Below are 18,277 nucleotides of genomic sequence, written 5' to 3'. Positions count from 1 at the left end.
TAAGCCCCCTGCAGGGGTTAGGCATATAAAAAAACATATTTGACAGTTGTAAACAATGTGAGAAAAAAATATGTTTTAGTTTAATGAAATGTTCTATCTGTTTCAAACCTTTGCCTTTCGATAGAACTTACCTACTTTGGAAAACTGTCAGACTGATTTTAAAATTTCAGTCTGTGAGAAAAGATATTCAAGATTTTTTTTTTGTTTTGAAAGATTTTTATCTAATAAATAAAATAAAAGACACTCCTGCGTTTTACATAAGCAATGTCCACTCCGACGATTGTCCCATTCCTAGGTTTGTCCACTCCAACGTTTGTTTATGTTTTACTACTTTATATAATAGGATTATATGTATTCTTCTTTTATATTTCTCTTTTCTTATTCACTTGCAGCTGCGCTCTTTTTAATGTAAGGAGGCAGAAAAATAGCCTAAACCAATTAGGGGCTTAAATCTGAAAATGAAAAAGCAAAAAACCATCCCATGACCTATGTGAAGCTTCCCTTAAATGGAGAATTTAGTCAGTTTATGAAATTTTGAAGCTTCAGACCAAAAAAAATACTTTTTTTGTTAAAAGAGAAACTTTTCTACAATTAGGGTTAGTCCTTTCGTCATTGCTCTTCTCATTAAGTTAAGCATGTGGTTTTCTCTGCTATTGTTAAAGATAGACTGTTGAGATTTTTAGTGAATATTCCCATGACATATGTATATCCAGTCTATAAATTATTTTGTCTGTCTCTCAATTATGCTTCAAAAGACTTAGGTTTCATGATAATCTTTGAGTAATAGCATATTCTCTTAAAGTCTGCTCTATAACTTACTTTGTCTGTTTGTCCATTATATGATCCTTATTCAATATTCTATTTAACTAAAAAATTTCATTCTCTTAGTTTATTTTTTATTCTTTATTTCATTATGTTATTATATTATTTATATTTATTTTATTAATTCATTATATTTTCATTATAATTTTCCTTTTTAAATGCGAAACTTTTCTATAGTAAGGATTGGTCTGTCCGTACGTCCAAACGGTTAGACGACATTTTCTTTAATTTAGACATGTTATAAATATCCTATCGATTTCAAACTTTGCAGAATGATTTCTATAACAGTTGGGTACAATACTATATTCATTACTAGAAAGTATGTACGTCCATTTTTTTGTATAATATCATTGTCCCATTCATCTGGGTTTTGGAGTAATGTTTCTTAGGACAACAAGGTTTAGTATTATAATCAAATACTAAAAATAAAATTATGCCCTTTTACTATATTCTATACTAGCAGATTCGCCCCTAGCCTCTAGGGGCTTTGCCCCAAGAGGTGATAAAATTTTTTTTGGCGAAATTCGTAATAGGACCAAGAAAATCTTCAGCAAAAAAAAAAAATGGGGGGGGATTTTTTTGTTTTTGGGGGGGTTGGGGGTATCCCACCCCCCAAGAAAATAGCCTAAAACCACCACAGGACCAGTAGGTATATTCCCTGAATAGTAGAATATAATCGGTTCAGTGGTTACCGAGATCTTAAGGGACTGACAGACGGACAGACAGACGGACAGACAGACAGACGGATGGACAGACATCATTCTACTTTGTATTATAGATTTACGCTAATTTTAACAAAATTTATGTTTGACCTCCTGATTTTAGAGCTTTGCTTTTGTGAATGTTGTTATCCTTGTTATCTTGCTTTTTTTTCCTTTTTCATAACCTATTATATAAAGTAGTAATCTTTTTTTGTCTGTAGAAAAGCTAACCGCTGAACCTATATGGTTCTCCTTTACAGTGAAGCTTTTTTTAGTTCATAGAGGGTTTATAATTATTTCGAGGGAGGGTATCTCCACCCTCCCAGAAAATTCACCCCAAGAAAAATATTACCCCATCCCCTCAAAAAATCTTTTTAACTTTTTAAAAGCAAAGCTTTTCTATATTAAGGATCAGTCCGTACGTCCGTAACGGTTAGCTATTTTCGTTAATTTAGGCATGTGATTCCTGTAGTAGAAAGGTACGATTTAGAAAGTCTATAATCATTATCAGAATATCCGTACGTCCATTTTAAGCATACTAATTATTTACTTACAACAAATTTTTATGTATCAAAATTATCCGATTAATCTGATTTCTGGGATACTGATTCCTAGGACAACAAAATAGAATGTTATAAGCGAATCATATCTATAATCAAGTCCAAAAAATGTGAGTACGTCCTGAAGCATTTTCCTGCATGTAAGCAATTTCTCAATAAATTTACTTACAATTTTGTTTCGAATTTTAAATTTATGTTCTGATTATTCAGTTCTGACACTCTACATTATTAATGTTCATTAAACTTTTTTCTACCGTTTCAGAGCTTTGCTTTTATAAATGTTGTCATCCTTTTAAAACTTAAATTTAAAACTGTAGAGGGTCACATTCCTTCCTTACCTTAATGCCCTACCTTCTATAATGAAGGGGCAATACAATTACAGAGGCTGTACAGGAGCCATAAAGGGCCTATGTTATATAAATTAAGGTAAGGGGCGATGAAGAGGCTATGAAGGGGCTATGTTATATAAATTAAGGTAAGAGGCTATTAAGGGGCGATGGAGAGGCTATGTAGGGGCTATGTTATATAATTAAGGTAAGGGGCTATTAAGGGGCGATGGAGATGCTTTGTAGGGCCTATGTTATATAAATTAAGGTAAGAGGCTATTAAGGGGCGATGGAGAGGCTATGTAGGGGCTATGTTATATAAATTAGGGTAAGGGGCTATTTAGGGGCGATGGAGAGGCTATGTAGGGGCTATGTTATATATATTAAGGTAAGGATTATATAAATTAAGGTAAGAGGCTATTAAGGGGCGATGGAGAGGCTATGTAGGGGCTATGCTATATAAATTAAGGTAAGGGGCTATTAAGGGGCGATGGAGAGGCTATGTAGGGCTATGTTATATAAATTAAGGTAAGGGGCTATTAAGGGGCGATGGAGAGGCTATGTAGAGGCTATGTTATATAAATTAAGGTAAGGGGCTATTAAGGGGCGATGGAGAGGCTATGTAGGGGCTATGTTATATAAATTAAGGTAAGGAGCTATTAAGGGGCGATGGAGAGGCTATGTAGGGGCTATGTTATATAAATTAAGGTAAGGGGCGATGGAGAGGCTATGTAGGGGCTATGTTATATAAATTAAGGTAAGGGACTATTAAGGGGCGATGGAGAGGCTATGTAGGAGCTTTGTTATATAAATAAAGGTAAGGGGCTATTAGGGGGCGATGGAGAGGCTATGTAGGGGCAATGTTATATAATTAAATTAAGTGGCTATTAAGGGGCGATAGAGAGGCCATATAGGAGCTTTGTTATATAAATTAAGGTAAGGGGCTATTAAGGGGCGATGGAGGAGCGATGTAGGGGCCATCAAGTTGCAATGTAATATAAATTTGGAGAAGGAGCGATGAAGGGGCGATGTAGGAGCGATGAAGGAGCGATGTAGGAGCGATGTAGGGGCCATCACAGTACAATTTAATATAAATTTGGAGAAGGAGCGATGTAGGAGCGATGAAGGAGCGATGTAGCAGCGATGTAGGGGCCATCAAGTTGCAATGTAATATAAATTTGGAGAAGGAGCGATGAAGGGGCGATGGAGGAGCGATGAAGGAGCGATGTAGGAGCAATGTAGGGGCCATCACAGTACAATTTAATATAAATTTGGAGAAGGAGCGATGAATGGGCGATTTAGGAGTGATGAAGGAGCGATGTAGCAGCGATGTAGGAGCCATCAAGTTGCAATGTAATATAAATTTGGAGAAGGAGCGATGAAGGAGCGATGGAGGAGCAATGTAGGAGCGATGTAGGAGCAATGTAGGGGCCATCAAGTTGCAATGTAATATAAATTTGGAGAAGGAGCGATGAAGGAGCGATGTAGCAGCGATGTAGGGGCCATCAAGTTGCAATGTAATATAAATTTGTAGAAGGAGCGATGAAGGGGCGATGTAGGAGCGATGTAGGGGCGATGTAGGAGCGATGTAGGGGCCATCACAGTACAATTTAATATAAATTTGGAGAAGGAGCGATGAAGGAGCGATGTAGGAGCGATGTAGGAGCGATGAAGGAGCGATGTAGGGGCCATCAAAGTACAATGTAATATAAATTTGAAGAAGGAGCGATGAAGGGGCGATGTAGGAGCGATGGAGGGGCGATGTAGGAGCGATGGAGGGGCGATGTAGGGGCCATCAAAGTACAATGTAATATAAATTTGAAGAAGGAGCGATGAAGGGGCGATGTAGGAGCGATGGAGGGGCGATGGAGGGGCGATGTAGGGGCCATCAAAGTACAATGTAATATAAATTTGGAGAAGGAGCGATGGAGGAGCGATGAAGGGGCGATGTAGGAGCGATGTAGGGGCCATCAAGGGACTAAGATATATATAATAGTGAAGGGGCCATGAAGAGGCGATATTTAATTAAATAGCCCCTTGGGATAAGAGGACATATCATCTCCTCTTTAGAAGGGGCGATAAAGGAGCGATAAAGGATCATTTAATCGCCTCTTAGGGCAAGGGGCTATTAAATCGCTCCTTTCAAGGAGTCATAACATCGCCTCTTGTTATATGAGGCTATTAAATCGCCCCTTTCAAGGAGCCATTACATCGCCCCATGTCATAAGAGGCGATCAATTAAAATCATCGCTCCATATGGAGGGATGTCGTGAAAAGGAGTATACCCAATAATCCTTAATTTTATTTTGTTTTTACTGGTGTTGTCAATTATTTTGTTTTAAATTTTAAAAATCCCTACGTATAGATGTTGTCAATCTTAATAAATAATTAGTTAATTTTGTTACTCCTTTAATTAAACATAGTTTTGTTGCTTATGGATGTTGTCATCCTTGTTTAAAAATTATTATTCCTTGTATCACCACCAATTATCCAATTTTGCCAATGTACCAGGCTGCTAAATTTTAAATTGATATTTTTTGTCTTGCGAAGTACAACAAAGAAAAGTAAAATTATAACGGATAATTATATTTGACCAAAATTTTAATGTTTAAACTGTTTATTTTTATATTTTTACAAATTCAAGCAAGATTTGTCTTAGAAAGGTGGTTGTTTTAAATTCATATAACGAAAAAAATCACCTTCAATTACATATCCAATTATATAAAGTAATAAGCTTTTTTCTGTCTGTAGCGAAGGATCTCGCTAACTAACGAACAGATATGGTTCTCCTTTACAGTGAAGCTTCTTTTTTCTATTTTTTGACCATCCATTTCCCTTTAATTATAGAGCCCCTAGATGCTAGGGGCGCAGCCACTAGTCCTATTATAAAGTAATAACGTTTTTTTTGTCTGTAGCTAAAAATTTCGAAAATTACTGAACCGATTCTCCAATTTATAAAAATCTTCTAAGAGATCCATAGGTGGTTTTAGGCTATAAAATCCTTCTATTTATTTTAGGTTTTAGGCTGTTTCCCTTATTCCTTTGATCGCATAGATCCTAGATGCTAGGAGCGCTCCTGCTAGTTATGAAACACAAATAAACGAATATTTCAATTTATAGAGTAACAAGGATGACAACATCCATAAAAGCGAAGCACTGAAACGGTAGGACAAACGGACATTAACACTTATATAGTGTCAGAACTGAATAATCAGAATATAAATGTATAAGAGTCGAAGCAAAATTGTAAGTAAAATTGTTAAAAAACTGCTTGTTACAGAATAATGTTTATGGACATACTTACGTTTTTAGAACTTGATTATAGAGTTGCTTCGCTTATAATGTTGTACTTTGTTGTCCCAGGAATCAGTATACCAAAAATCAGATCAATCGGATTATTAGATCACATAAAAATTAGTTGTTAAAAAAGTAAAAAAAAATCAACATGTTTAAAATGGACGTACGGACATTCTAGTAATGATTATAGAGTTGCTACGCTTTCTAAATTGTACCTAACTACTACAGGAATCACCATGCAAAGTTTGAAATCAATAGGACAATTCTAACATGCCTAAATTAACACAAAAAGCTATCCGTTACTTCGCTTTTAACAACGCTACTGATAAAATGAATTCGTTTGGTAAATCTTAATTTGATTATTTTGGGAATTCCAAATAATTTAGTTATTTATTTGTTTCTGTGAAAGTAAATCTCCGTGGCGCCTTATTGGTGAGAAATAATGGTAATAGTCCCTTTCGTAACATCGCACCTTCACAGTAGCTTTTCTCCTATTTCTAGCACATTCGGGGGGCTCTAACCCTGCGGGCCCAATTACCTAACCCCGTAGGCAGGGGCGTTCAAGCTTTTTTTTTGGGGGGGGGGTTAAAAATTGAAAATCCAAAATCACCCCTTTACCTCCCCCCCCCCCTTGGACGTCTATGCCCGTAGGGCAATCACCTAACCCAATATAACCTAACCTAACCTAAAATAACCTATGAAAAGCCAAGTTAAAAATACGACGAATCGCCCCTTATGGGGCGATGTTACGAAAGGGACTATTCCCGAAATATTTTGTAAACACTTAGAGTGGTCTGTCCGTACGTACGTAATCGATAGCTTCGGTCTTATTTTAAAATTGTACATTTAGTATCTAGTATTAAAATTCTTAGATAGCTTTTTAGATAAATAAATTATTCTATTAATTATATGAGCATCCTTTCTATAATTACTGTAATTACTTTAATATAAAACATTCATTGCTTTGCTTAAGTATAGATGCTTCTACATTAGTTGACATTTGGGAAAACGTAAAGTAACTTTTATTGAAAAGTGTTATACAAATTTAAATTTTTACGTGAACATAAAACAAAAACAGATTCTTCTTTAATTTTGATAATTTAGAAATTCAATTAATTTGATTATACACCTCATTTAACTAAGTCAAAAGTCATTTGATAAGTTGAAATTGGGGCGTGCATAGGATTTTGGGATAAGGAAGGGATTGAGTAAATGGAAAGAACCTAAATCCTCTTTTTAAAAAAGAGTGTATGATAGTGGGGAGGGAAACAATGTGTCAAGGGTCACTTAACACCACCCAACGCACCCGCCTCAATCATATGATTTAAAATAAAGGGATTTTGAAAATTTTATATAATATTTTCAACAGAAAAATATATTCTTCTGCAAAGGGTTAATTTAAACAAATAGTAGACAGATTTATTGACTTTTAGGGGGGGGGGGGTCAGGAAGCTAACCTTAATTGAATGACCGACCACGCCCCCCGACCGTCCCTTCTCCCCCCACTAGTAATATACACACCCTTTTCTTACTAAGACTGTCTCTCATAACTTTCCCTCTCTCTGTGGATCTCCGCCCATTTTACGTAATTAAAACATAATTTAGAAGATTATATAGGGTGTTTATAAAATGTATCCAAAAAATTAGTAACATATATTTGATCCTCCAGAAAAACTAAAATGAATTTTAATTTCTCTAGTTAAAATAATCACATGTCTTTTTGTCTCAAGCAAATTATCTATAAAGGTTAGGGCGATTGAATTTTCCTTTTCAGGACTGTCTTATAAATGTACTAGCGGCTTCGCCCCTAGCATCTAGGGGCTTTGCCCCAAGAGGTTTAAACAACCAAATTTTTCGTATTTTGAGTTTAAAAGAAAAATTTTAAAAAAAGTTGGGAGGGGCGTGTTAGTCGACCCCACTATTCTAATTTTAGTTTAAAACAAATTTTTTTTTTGGGGGGGAGGTTATTTTTAATTTTTTGGGGAGGGGGGTGACCCACCCCCCAAGAAAATAGTTATAAACCTTCCTGGGACCTATGAGAAGCTACCCTGTTAAGGATAACCCGATGGGTTCAGCGGTTAGCGAGATCCTTCGTTACAAACAGACAAATAAACAGACAGACAGACATCGTTCTACTTTGTATTATAGATTATTGTACAAACGTTAACAATTAAGGTAGACAAGAGCACAACGAATGACCGGAACTGTTCTCTGGACATATCTATGTCTCTATCTCATATTTTTCAAGACGGACATTTATATACATCCCTGTTGAACTTGGTAGCTTTAAGTTGACTTAGAATTTTTACTTGTTATTACTAATTTTTATCATTGGCAAGTTTAAGAATTACCACCATAATAGTATGCTCAACATAAAATGACATTATGACTACGAGTTATGTTGATATAACATCAGCTTCAAATTTCAACAGGGAAGTTATTTAAAATAAGTTTACTAATTCATTATGAATGGCAAGCAAAACTTGGAGTACTCGTACATGTATAGAGGTTAAAATCTATTCCAAACATACTTACTGGCTGACAAAAGTTTATTCTGAAAAAAAAGCTTTGAAAGAGACTCTAATTAGACATACATGTAGGAAAGGATTATTATCAAGGATTTCGATAACTACTGAACCCATTGAGTTCTTTATTTTATACAAGCTTCTTATAGGTCCCTGGATGGTTTTAATCTATTAAATTTTTATATCTAAGTTTAGTTTTTGGCTATTTTACTACTTTCTTTTCTCCTTCAAATAAAAAGCTCCTGTATGCTAGAGCCGCAGTCCCTATTAAATTAAATAGCACTAGGCAGTTATATGAATATGAGATATAGACATCAGACTTAATATTGACATTGTATATAAAACTGTCAAGCAGTCAGCCATTCGCCAGTTCCGGTCATAAACACGTCACTAAGTCGCGTCAGCGGTCAAATGGGCGGAGATTTTTTACATAATTTGTGGGGGTGTAGAAATAAAAGGGGATGGGGTGTAAGTCTATCGCCAGTTCCGGTCATAAACACGTCACAAAGTCGCGATAACGGTCAAATGGGCGGAGATTTTTTACATAATTTATCGGGGAATGGTATGGAAAGGGGGGAGAGAGGTAAATTCTGAATTTCTGTATGCTTCACATAAAATAACATTATGTTTTAAAATGAGATTTAGACATCGAAATTTAAGTTGAAAGTCTATAAAACTGTCTATCGTTCAAACAATATATATCCAACGCCAGTTCCGGTCATAAACACGTCTCTTAGTCGCGTCAGCGGTCAAATGGGCGGAGATCTTTACATGATTTATGGAGGCTAATCTTTTTAAATGGGGGGGGGGGGGATTGAGGTACGGGATTAGTCTCGTAATATTTTACAACTTCCTTGACCTTAAAATATCCATGGTTTATGAAATTTATTTTGGAAATCTTTATAATGAAATACATAAAGAAAGTTAAGAAAAGCTAGCTATAGAAAGTTATGAACAGATATATACTTAACCAAAAGCATAAATTAGAGCATAATTAGGTTCGTCCATAACGTTTAGCTCTTTTTGTTAATTTAGACATGTTAGAATTGTCACATCAATTTGCAGTTTGATTCCTTTAACAATTAGGTAAGATTTAAAAATCGTAGCAACTCATTTTTGTTAATACCTTTATATTCTGCTTTTTAAGTTTTGACATTCTACAAGAGTTATTGTTTGTCCTTCAATCTGATTTTAGAGCTTTTATAGATGTTGACATCCTTGTTTTTACTTGTATTGTTTTTTTACACGATGTTCCATAATTTTTAACTTGGGTTAAATCAATCTAATGAATAAAGATTAAGTAACAGGATGACTGTTGAATGAAATGACATCCAACTGTCGCGCCCATTCATAAATAGTCTATCTCGCACAATCTTTACAACAGTTCAGACACCTAACCGTCTCTAGAATCATGTCTTGGCTTTGGCTAGCAACCAGACGGTAATTTCGCACTTTTATGTCTTGGGTTAGCGTAGCTTCTCTTTAACAAGGGCATGTTCGTACGTCTAAATGTAACCCAAAGATAGATTATAAAACAGTAATTATGCAGTTTTCATCTTCTTAAAAATAAGTATGATTGCTGATTGTTGGTTGAACTTTATGTTTACTAAATATGTCATAAAATTATCTTACTTTGTTTTACCGTATTACAGTTTACTTCTCATTTTATTCTATATGTTGTTAGTCTACTTATGGAAATAACTGTCATAGTTGGTACTTGATGTTAAGAAGAAAAAGGGGCGGGGCTGGTAGTATACTTAGGTTGACCGTAAATAGATTACCTAAGCAGTCTAGCTACTCGCGGTTATGCATATGTCTGCATATTCCATAAAGGTCTAAATCTCATAATATGAATAAATGGAAATTTTACAATGTTTTATACACCTTAACGTCTATTTTCCATAAGTAAATGAAATTTTAACACTAATGTAGACATTTAGATAGACAAAATTTACAGACATTTAGTCGATCGATGTAACCTTCATTTAGATTTTAGACTGAAAAAAAATACATATTTTATAAAAGTATAAATGATGTAATCATTCAATTAAATTGAAACAAACCTACCTCTAGACTGTTACCAACGGCCAGACCCAAGGGATGGTTCATGTGGCTGATGACGGCCTTGGTCTTCACGCCCAGACTATTCGCCACCTCGGACAAGGACTTGGCCAGAACCTCAGCCTTAACAGCAACAGATGATAAGTCAATATTTCTTTGATATAATCCACAAAGTGCCTATTGAGAATGAGCACTGATAAAATAAATTAAAAATAAAGGGTGTTAGGGGAAAGTAGTTTTTTATCCTATGCCTTACTTCTGCCTGCGGAGATAATATATGCTGTGCTCTAACCCTACGGTAATACCCAGTACCCAATATAACCTAACCTCGGTTTTTTGTGCTTAACAGGCACTTTTAAGGAAATCAGTAATGTTAACAAGGATGACAGCATCCATATGAACAAACCCCAGTCAAGATATATTCAAACTAACGGCTGCGCCCCTAGCACATAGGGACTTTGTATTCAAAGGGACAAAGAAAGCTACAGAGAAAAAAAACTATTTACTTTATACTATAAGATTAATGGAAGCGAATTGGTAAATCTAAGTACAAAGAAATGCTTTAAAATTACCCAAATAAGTACATTTTATGCAATAATCTTATTTAAGTTTTTTTATTGAAAAAAAGGAAATATTTGAATTATTCAAAAGAGAAGAATTTGTTACATAATGCTCAGCGAAGAGTGACAATCTATATCATCATAAAATTATCAGAAATAAGCCTGACTCAAAAAAGTTAACATCAAATCAATAACATCTGCAGATAAACCACCTCTAAAACAACGTGGCTATCGAACCCTTATCAAATTTATTATATGCAATAAAGGACATAAAACATCTGATGAAAATTGCATAGTATGATAGTACTTTTATTATATATAAAAATTGCTAGAATCATCAGTTTTTTATAACCTCTTATTTCTAAAATTTTCTGGAATATCCCTTTTACAGCAAAGCAACTCATTGCTAAACTCATGTATGTACGTACGTTTTCACAGGTTCCATTATAAGATCCCAGGCCCCATTTTACATCCAATACCAGGCAGCTAATTCCTTCTGCCACCTAAAAATATATTAGTTATTACTAAAAAGATATAAATATATTAGTCATTACTTAAAAGATATAATAGTTATTGATAATTTTTTTTAAGAACATGAATGCTATTATTTAGCAACCCTAACAAATAAAGTAAATGGTCTTTGTCTATCTCTCAACCTTTCGTCTTACAAAGCTAAATCAGGGAAGCTTTCTACTAATTCTTAACTATTTTTCAGTAGGAATAGAAAATTGAGACATATAATTAAGTCTTCTTGTGAAACTAAATATTTTCTTTTTAGTTGGATTTAGTAAAGAAATTCCACCAGACAGACAGAGCAAGATAACAATATCTGTGTAGAATACATTGTGCGTGCACAGACGTCCAAGCCTTTTATTTTTAGGGGGGTAAAATGAGAATTTTTAATTGTTTTTCTTGTATTCATTCGAATTCGGTGAATATGAATCGATTCTCATCCATACGAAAAAACTATGTCTAGGATCGTACTATATCCAGCTTTCTACGAATATAAAAATGTACAATCATGAGATTAAAACCAGTTTTTTAGGCCGTGCCTTCGGCACCTCGGGGCTAAAAAAAACTGGTTTTAATCTTATGATTTTACATTCTATACCCACTGAAAGCTGTTTATAATCGATGCGAGAAATAACTATTAAAGATTTTCTGGGAGGTTAACACCCCTTTAACCCTACTTTTGGACTTCTATTGTATTTAGTTTACCTTTTTACTGATAATTGAGGAGGTGATGAGACCTTGGCACCCGACTGTTCCTGTTACATCACGAGCTTGATACATTATCCTAAACATTTTTACTTTTTAACAAGATGCCTGCGGGGATACCCTGTACCCAATATAACCTAACCTAACATAACCTGAACTAAAGTAATGTTTTGCTCATAAAAAAAAATAATTTCTAGCGTAAAAAAGAACACAATTTTGTATAAAATGTACCTAATATACAGATGCAAAAGAAAATGTATGCATAAGTTTTACATAATTTTATTTGCTTTTGTTAAAAATGCATATAAAAAACAAACAAAAAGAATGTTTCAAAAATGACAAATCTTGAAATATTGAAACAATATTATTATTGACCTTTTTGTATATCAAATATAATCAAAATTACACTCTTTTTATAGAGCAGCTACGCCACTTAAAACTTACTTATCAGCCGGGCAGATTTTAGCAGTCTGTCCAACAATACAGCATCCAACTTTATCCAGGATTTCTGTTATTTCATCCTAGATTCAAATAAACATAAAATTTCTGCAATTTTTCATAAAGTTGTAATGACTTAGTTTATTAATCCCTATATTAAGTAACAAGATGTATGTCTGTCTAATTGTCTGTGTGTGTCTATATGTCTGTACCAAAGGATCTCGCTAGCCACTGATCCGATATGGTTCTCCTTTACAATGTTACAAAGCTAGTAAGGTGAGAGGGTGTTTTTCTAATGGCTATTTCTTTGAATACGTTTTGCATACCCTACCTTACAGAATAGCTTAACACCTTCCTAGGATCAATGCAAAACTTACATAATAACTGTTTTCTATATCTTAATAGACACCATAGGCATCCAACTACTATGATATTCCTTAGGTTAAAAAAAAGTTATTACCTTTGACATTTGGACTCTGAATCCAGGTATAGATTCCAGTTTGTCCAGAGTTCCACCGGTCATCCCCAGTCCTCTGCCAGATATCATAGGAACCTGTACAGACAGACAGATCAATATCACATCAAAAAATCGGATGCAGTTATATGGCAACTTAAAAAGAACTATTTTTACTTCAACTTAAAAAAATACTCTTTTTAAATAATGTTTGTTTGCTCTTTCCATTAAAATGTTCAATAAAACACATATATTTAGTATCAATAATAATTTATTTTTTTCTTCAAAATACTTACACTAAAGAGAAAAAACATCGCAAGGTTTTGTGATTTTAAACCATTGACAATTGTTTATAAAATCTTAAATATTATAAAATTGATACCTTTAGGCCACAAGCAGCGAGGGCTGGAGCAAGGGGAAGGGAAACTTTATCTCCAACTCCACCTATAGAAAAATACTATATTATTTTAGATTTTAGTGCAAAGAAATTATGACTTACACAAAGTTTACCCTAAAATAAAGTCATATTTGATTCATTTTAAAGATCTAAATCAACACGTAATAATTAGTTTAACTTGCATATATAATAAGGCATAAAGCAGGGCTCGGCAGCCGCGCGTCAGCCACGACTAAGCCTCAAATTTTAACGGTTGGGATGCTTTGATTTTTTTAGAAAGAGCGATTGCAATATTTGTCTCGGTTTAAGACTTCCAGCTGATTTTGAAAATTGTAAAAGGTTGATTTCCCTGAGGCTTACAGGCGAATGACGCGCGGCTGCCGAGCCTTGGCATAACGGATAAGCTAGAGTGAAAACTAAATATGATTTATTATTTGTACCTGTACTGTGTTTATCAACAATAAGATTTGCTGGCCAATGCGCTGGCCAGGTCAGGGTCTCTCCATGATCAACCATAGCTCTAAACATTATTAGTATATAGAGTAGCTGCGCGGATAAAATTGTAATCACACATGTATATATCAGCTTTCTAAAAAAGAAAAATTAGCATATTTTTAAAAAGTATTGTATTGTTTCTTTAGAGATAGCATCTAAGGCATGCTATTATCTAATAAGATCCAGAAATAAAAAAAAAATTACCTATATTTTGAAAAATTATAAATTTATATTTCATGATTACCATTTGTAACATACTTTTTTAATACTAGAGGCTGCGCCCCTAACATCTAGAACTGAAACTGTGAAACCTTACTACCACAGTATATCTTCGGTTTCAATACAGGCATGTTATAAAGTGCGTTTCATTACCTGGTAAGGTAGCTGGTTTCTTCTGGAGATAATCCCTTCAGGTATACCGCCATCAACCAGGCTCCAAGCTAAAAAAAAGACAAAAATAAAACAAACAAAAATTTTTTTAAATCATAATTCTGAAAGAATATACTTAAACTTTGTAAACCCTGACCTACAATTTGTTATAAATAAATGAAAAATGGTGGACTGATATAAGACTTGAAAAAATGTATATTTCCTGTATTTTTTTCTGCTAGTCAAATCCAATTTTTTGAGACAATACCTGTACATTTGCAACTTCACCGTCTACAACCTTCTCCACCCATGTGTCTATCTCATCCTTGTCAAGGCATTCCCCGTCTCTTTTCTTCTCTGTTATTTAAGAATATTCATGTATAATATGGACAAAGCTCAAATTGTGTCAAAAATTATCCATGTGACGTAATAAAAATGAGGGATTAACCATTTTTTGAGGTTTTCTTTCCCACTTCTCCTCTCATCTTCCTTATTTTAATACGTCACAATTTTAACACAATTTGGGCTTTGTCATAATTTGCTTATAAATAGAGTATTTTCAATTTTCCATTAGTAGAATATGGTTAATACATTTTTTTTATCTAAACAGCCTAAGAACAATTGATATTAAATGTCAGAAATCTAAAATCCCTTATCCTATTATATAAAGTATATTGTTTTTGTCGAGGTTAAGCATAATATTTCAATAACTACTAAACTAATTGTATTGTCCTTTTTATGGAAGCTTAACATATGTTCCTGGATGGTTTTAGGCTTTTTTTAATAGACGTAAGCTTTGAAATGGTTTTAGGCTATTTTTCTGTCCCACCTTTGAATGAAGAGTCCCTCACTAGTTTTACTATAAATATAATACTGTTATTGCTAAGATATTTATGGGCATAATTTCCTATGTAAATTTAGATTTGATGGAAAACAACCTATAAAAAATTTGAATTCAATATATGTAAGTTGATAAGATTTTAATCTATTTTTTTACTTTAGACAAAATGTCGACAGCCTTTCTAAATAATTCCTTATCGCTTTTTGAAGTCAAAATGTCTGTTCTTTAATTAAGAAACGCTTATCAATAAAATCTTGAAGACCAAAAGTCTGTAAATTAGAATAATAATAAAATAGGAAATGCTTATCATTTTAATTTAGACAAAAAGTCTAATCTTAAATTTGCTACGCAATTTATGTACATACACAATATATTTTGATGAAATAATAAAATGCTTGATAATAGTTTACAAAGTATTTTATCAAGGGATAAAGGGAAGTAGGAAAATTAATTGGTATTCCAGCTAAATTTTATTCTTTTCAAAGCGATTATCAAATCTAGGTTTTCTTGAAAGATTTTTGTATTATTAATTAGGCAGAAAAATTGATGTGCTGATTTTCATGGGATATGTAGTAGAGTAGACAGAGCTGATTAATAATGGATTCAAAGTTTGGGAGAATAATAATTTATCTTGCATTGACCTATCCTTGACTCCCAGGAATTTATAACATTTATCACATGTTATAAAAAAAAAAAATTGTGTCAGGAGACGCGTTGCAAATAATTTTCTTGAATATGAAAACAATCAATCATTATTTTTAAAACAACGCATATCATTTTTGTTTATCATATATTTTTTAAATGGGACATAAAACCGGAATTAATCTCATAGTTTATCGTTTTACTATTCGCGGAAAGCTGTCTATAATAGAAGACGAAACATATTTGAAAACTTTTGACCTACTCTTAGAAGTTTTATAAATGTCAAAAATATCACTAATAATTTAATTTGGCACAAGGGGTAATTTTGTTTATCATACTTTATCATGAATTAGTTAAATAACATTTATTAATAATTGAATTAGAGACAGCTATTTATAACGAAATGACGTATAAACCCTAATTATAGAAAAGCCTCGCTTCTAAAAACTTACCAATAATTTCTTGAATTGAGGGAGCTGAATGTCCATTCATTTTACTCATTTTCTACACAAACAAAAATAACAAATTTGGTAAAAAAAATTAAAAATTAATTATGTAATATATACTTATGCTTATTAATTAAAATATTATACTCTTTTATAAGTATCTTTTAGTATAGCAGCTACTAAAATTAAATAGCTAGGTAAATAGCGAAAGTTTTATCTTTAAGAATTTTTTTTCCCAGAATATTTTTTACTAAATGTTTGTTTCTTAATCATTATTTACATTTTTATCTATCAATTCAAGTCATTAAAAGTTTTAAAAGAATGAAAAAGAAACACATGTCATCTTTTTTATTGTAAATCATTAAAAAAGTGTGAAAAATTTAAATGACATTCATAATTAAGTGTACATCAAAATTTTATAGCAAAAAAGTTGTTATTTTGAGACATCTAGTACTTTTGATTCAGACATCTTTTTATGCTTAATTATTTTACATAATTTCATTATCGAAAATAATGAATTTTGTTGATGCATTTTACTATTACTAGAAGCCGTGCCTATTTCATCTAGGGCCTTTGAATTCGAAGGGAAGGGAAGAAAAGTGGTCAAAACCCATCCCGGATACCACGTAAAGCTTCCCTAAAATGGAGAACTTAATCGGTTGCCTCGCTACTTGAAATATTATAGAATAAAAGCTAAGGTGGTATTTTTTATCAAGTTTGTTTTTTTTTGTTAAAAATATAATTTTTTCCTAATTATTCGTTTTCCCCCATTTTCTTTTCCCCATGCAATCATAAAATCTTTGAAAACCATATTTTGCCTCATTAACATATTTCTACCAACCCTCTTCCGTTCTTCTTTCCCTTTGCGCTCAGTTTTCTTCTTACCCCAACCATTAAATTTCCCCACCCCTCCCCCATTTCTGTTGAACAACCTTATCCGTTTAAATCTTATCGGTCATCTTAAAAATGTCCCGGTCATAGGCGCACTTATGTTTGGATAAGGGTTTTTACAAACATGAGCAAGTTAGGGGGAAGGGGTGGAGTGGAGGGGAAATGGTTGGGGTTAATTTAGGGGAAGTTAGGGCTTAACAAAGGGAAGCGGGGGTTGCATATTTTGCGCGCAGAGCGTTAAAAATATGATAAGCCGCTGCTACCATAGGTTGACCGTCGTCTGTGAAATTAGTCTGCCTGGCGCCAGCCATAATTCAGTTCACTGGTTGCAATGGTCCTGAAAGGATGAAAAAACTAACTCTCACAGTGTATTACTTTGTTCCAGTTTTAGTGATGAACTTTATCTATTGTCAACCAACGGACAATAATAATGGTGAAAAAAGTTTATTTCCAAATCTCGAGGGAGTGCCCGATCATTTAAGGGATAAAATTTTACAATTTCACAAAACGCTTGATGCGCCTGACAATTTTTCCGCCACCCCGCCAACCCCTCCGCCTCGTCCGAAATATGGCGTGGCTGGGCTACAAGAACTCGCCGAAGGCGAAGTTCAAACAACCACACCTCGCCCTCAGCCTAGCTTGCAGCAGGACTTGTTCAGATTCTCGGACAGGCTTAGCTCGCCGGTCGGCCTAGCCCCGGCAAGTTCAGACATCCAAGGGCCATCCAAGATCTATTCCTCACTGGTGCACACCAGGTCCCGCCGGAAGCGCCGCCTGGAAAAGGAATGGCACAAGTTCCTGACCTGGAGGAAGCGCAAACGCAGGAAGCGTAGGATGAGAAAGCGCATCATGAAAATGCTGAAGCGCAAGATTGAAAGCAAGTTTGGGCCGCTGTCAAGACGTCGCTGGAAAATGCTGCGAAGAAATAAAAATTTTCGCAGCAAAAGAAAAGATATTAATAAGCGCATTAACCAGAGGCTGAAAGAAATGCGCAAGGGAGGTAAAAAATCCGGGAGCAACCAGAAATTAAAACGCCAGCGAGGCCAAAGGCCGGGCCACAGGACGAAAAGAAGAAAGATGAAGAGAAGAAATTTTGGACAGAATTAATTATTAAATGTGATATCAAATATTCGTTTATATATATTTTATATATTGTACTCATATTATACTTAATAAAATCTAAAATGATTGTATTTCTTTGTTTTTTACTTTTCGTAGTGCAGCAACTCTATAA

At 34.0% G+C, this 18,277-nt stretch overlaps 1 protein-coding gene across 6 annotated transcripts in view; it reads right to left on the bottom strand.

The window, feature by feature from the left end:
* LOC145314514 (thymidine phosphorylase-like) overlaps positions 1–16,253 on the bottom strand; it is a 47,452-nt gene extending 31,199 nt beyond the window's left edge. For all 6 annotated transcript variants that reach the window (XM_080154444.1, XM_080154446.1, XM_080154447.1 and 3 more), the window contains exons 1-10: positions 16,159–16,253; positions 14,492–14,580; positions 14,227–14,294; positions 13,800–13,879; positions 13,345–13,406; positions 12,969–13,061; positions 12,515–12,591; positions 12,071–12,149; positions 11,281–11,355; positions 10,299–10,415 (exon numbers count right to left, since the gene is read on the bottom strand). In XM_080154444.1, the coding sequence (XP_080010570.1) occupies positions 10,299–10,415; positions 11,281–11,355; positions 12,071–12,149; positions 12,515–12,591; positions 12,969–13,061; positions 13,345–13,406; positions 13,800–13,879; positions 14,227–14,294; positions 14,492–14,580; positions 16,159–16,207 (789 nt within the window). In that variant the 5' untranslated portion in view covers positions 16,208–16,253. The remainder of the gene's footprint in view (positions 1–10,298; positions 10,416–11,280; positions 11,356–12,070; positions 12,150–12,514; positions 12,592–12,968; positions 13,062–13,344; positions 13,407–13,799; positions 13,880–14,226; positions 14,295–14,491; positions 14,581–16,158) is intronic.
* Positions 16,254–18,277: the final 2,024 nt, after the last annotated feature.

This window comes from Acartia tonsa, chromosome 3, assembly GCF_053477335.1.
Source record: "Acartia tonsa isolate MP-2025a chromosome 3, ASM5347733v1, whole genome shotgun sequence".
Classification (NCBI taxonomy): domain Eukaryota; kingdom Metazoa; phylum Arthropoda; class Copepoda; order Calanoida; family Acartiidae; genus Acartia; species Acartia tonsa.
Note: the sequence above shows the minus strand (reverse complement) of the source record. Positions and strands in the feature narration are given on the sequence as shown.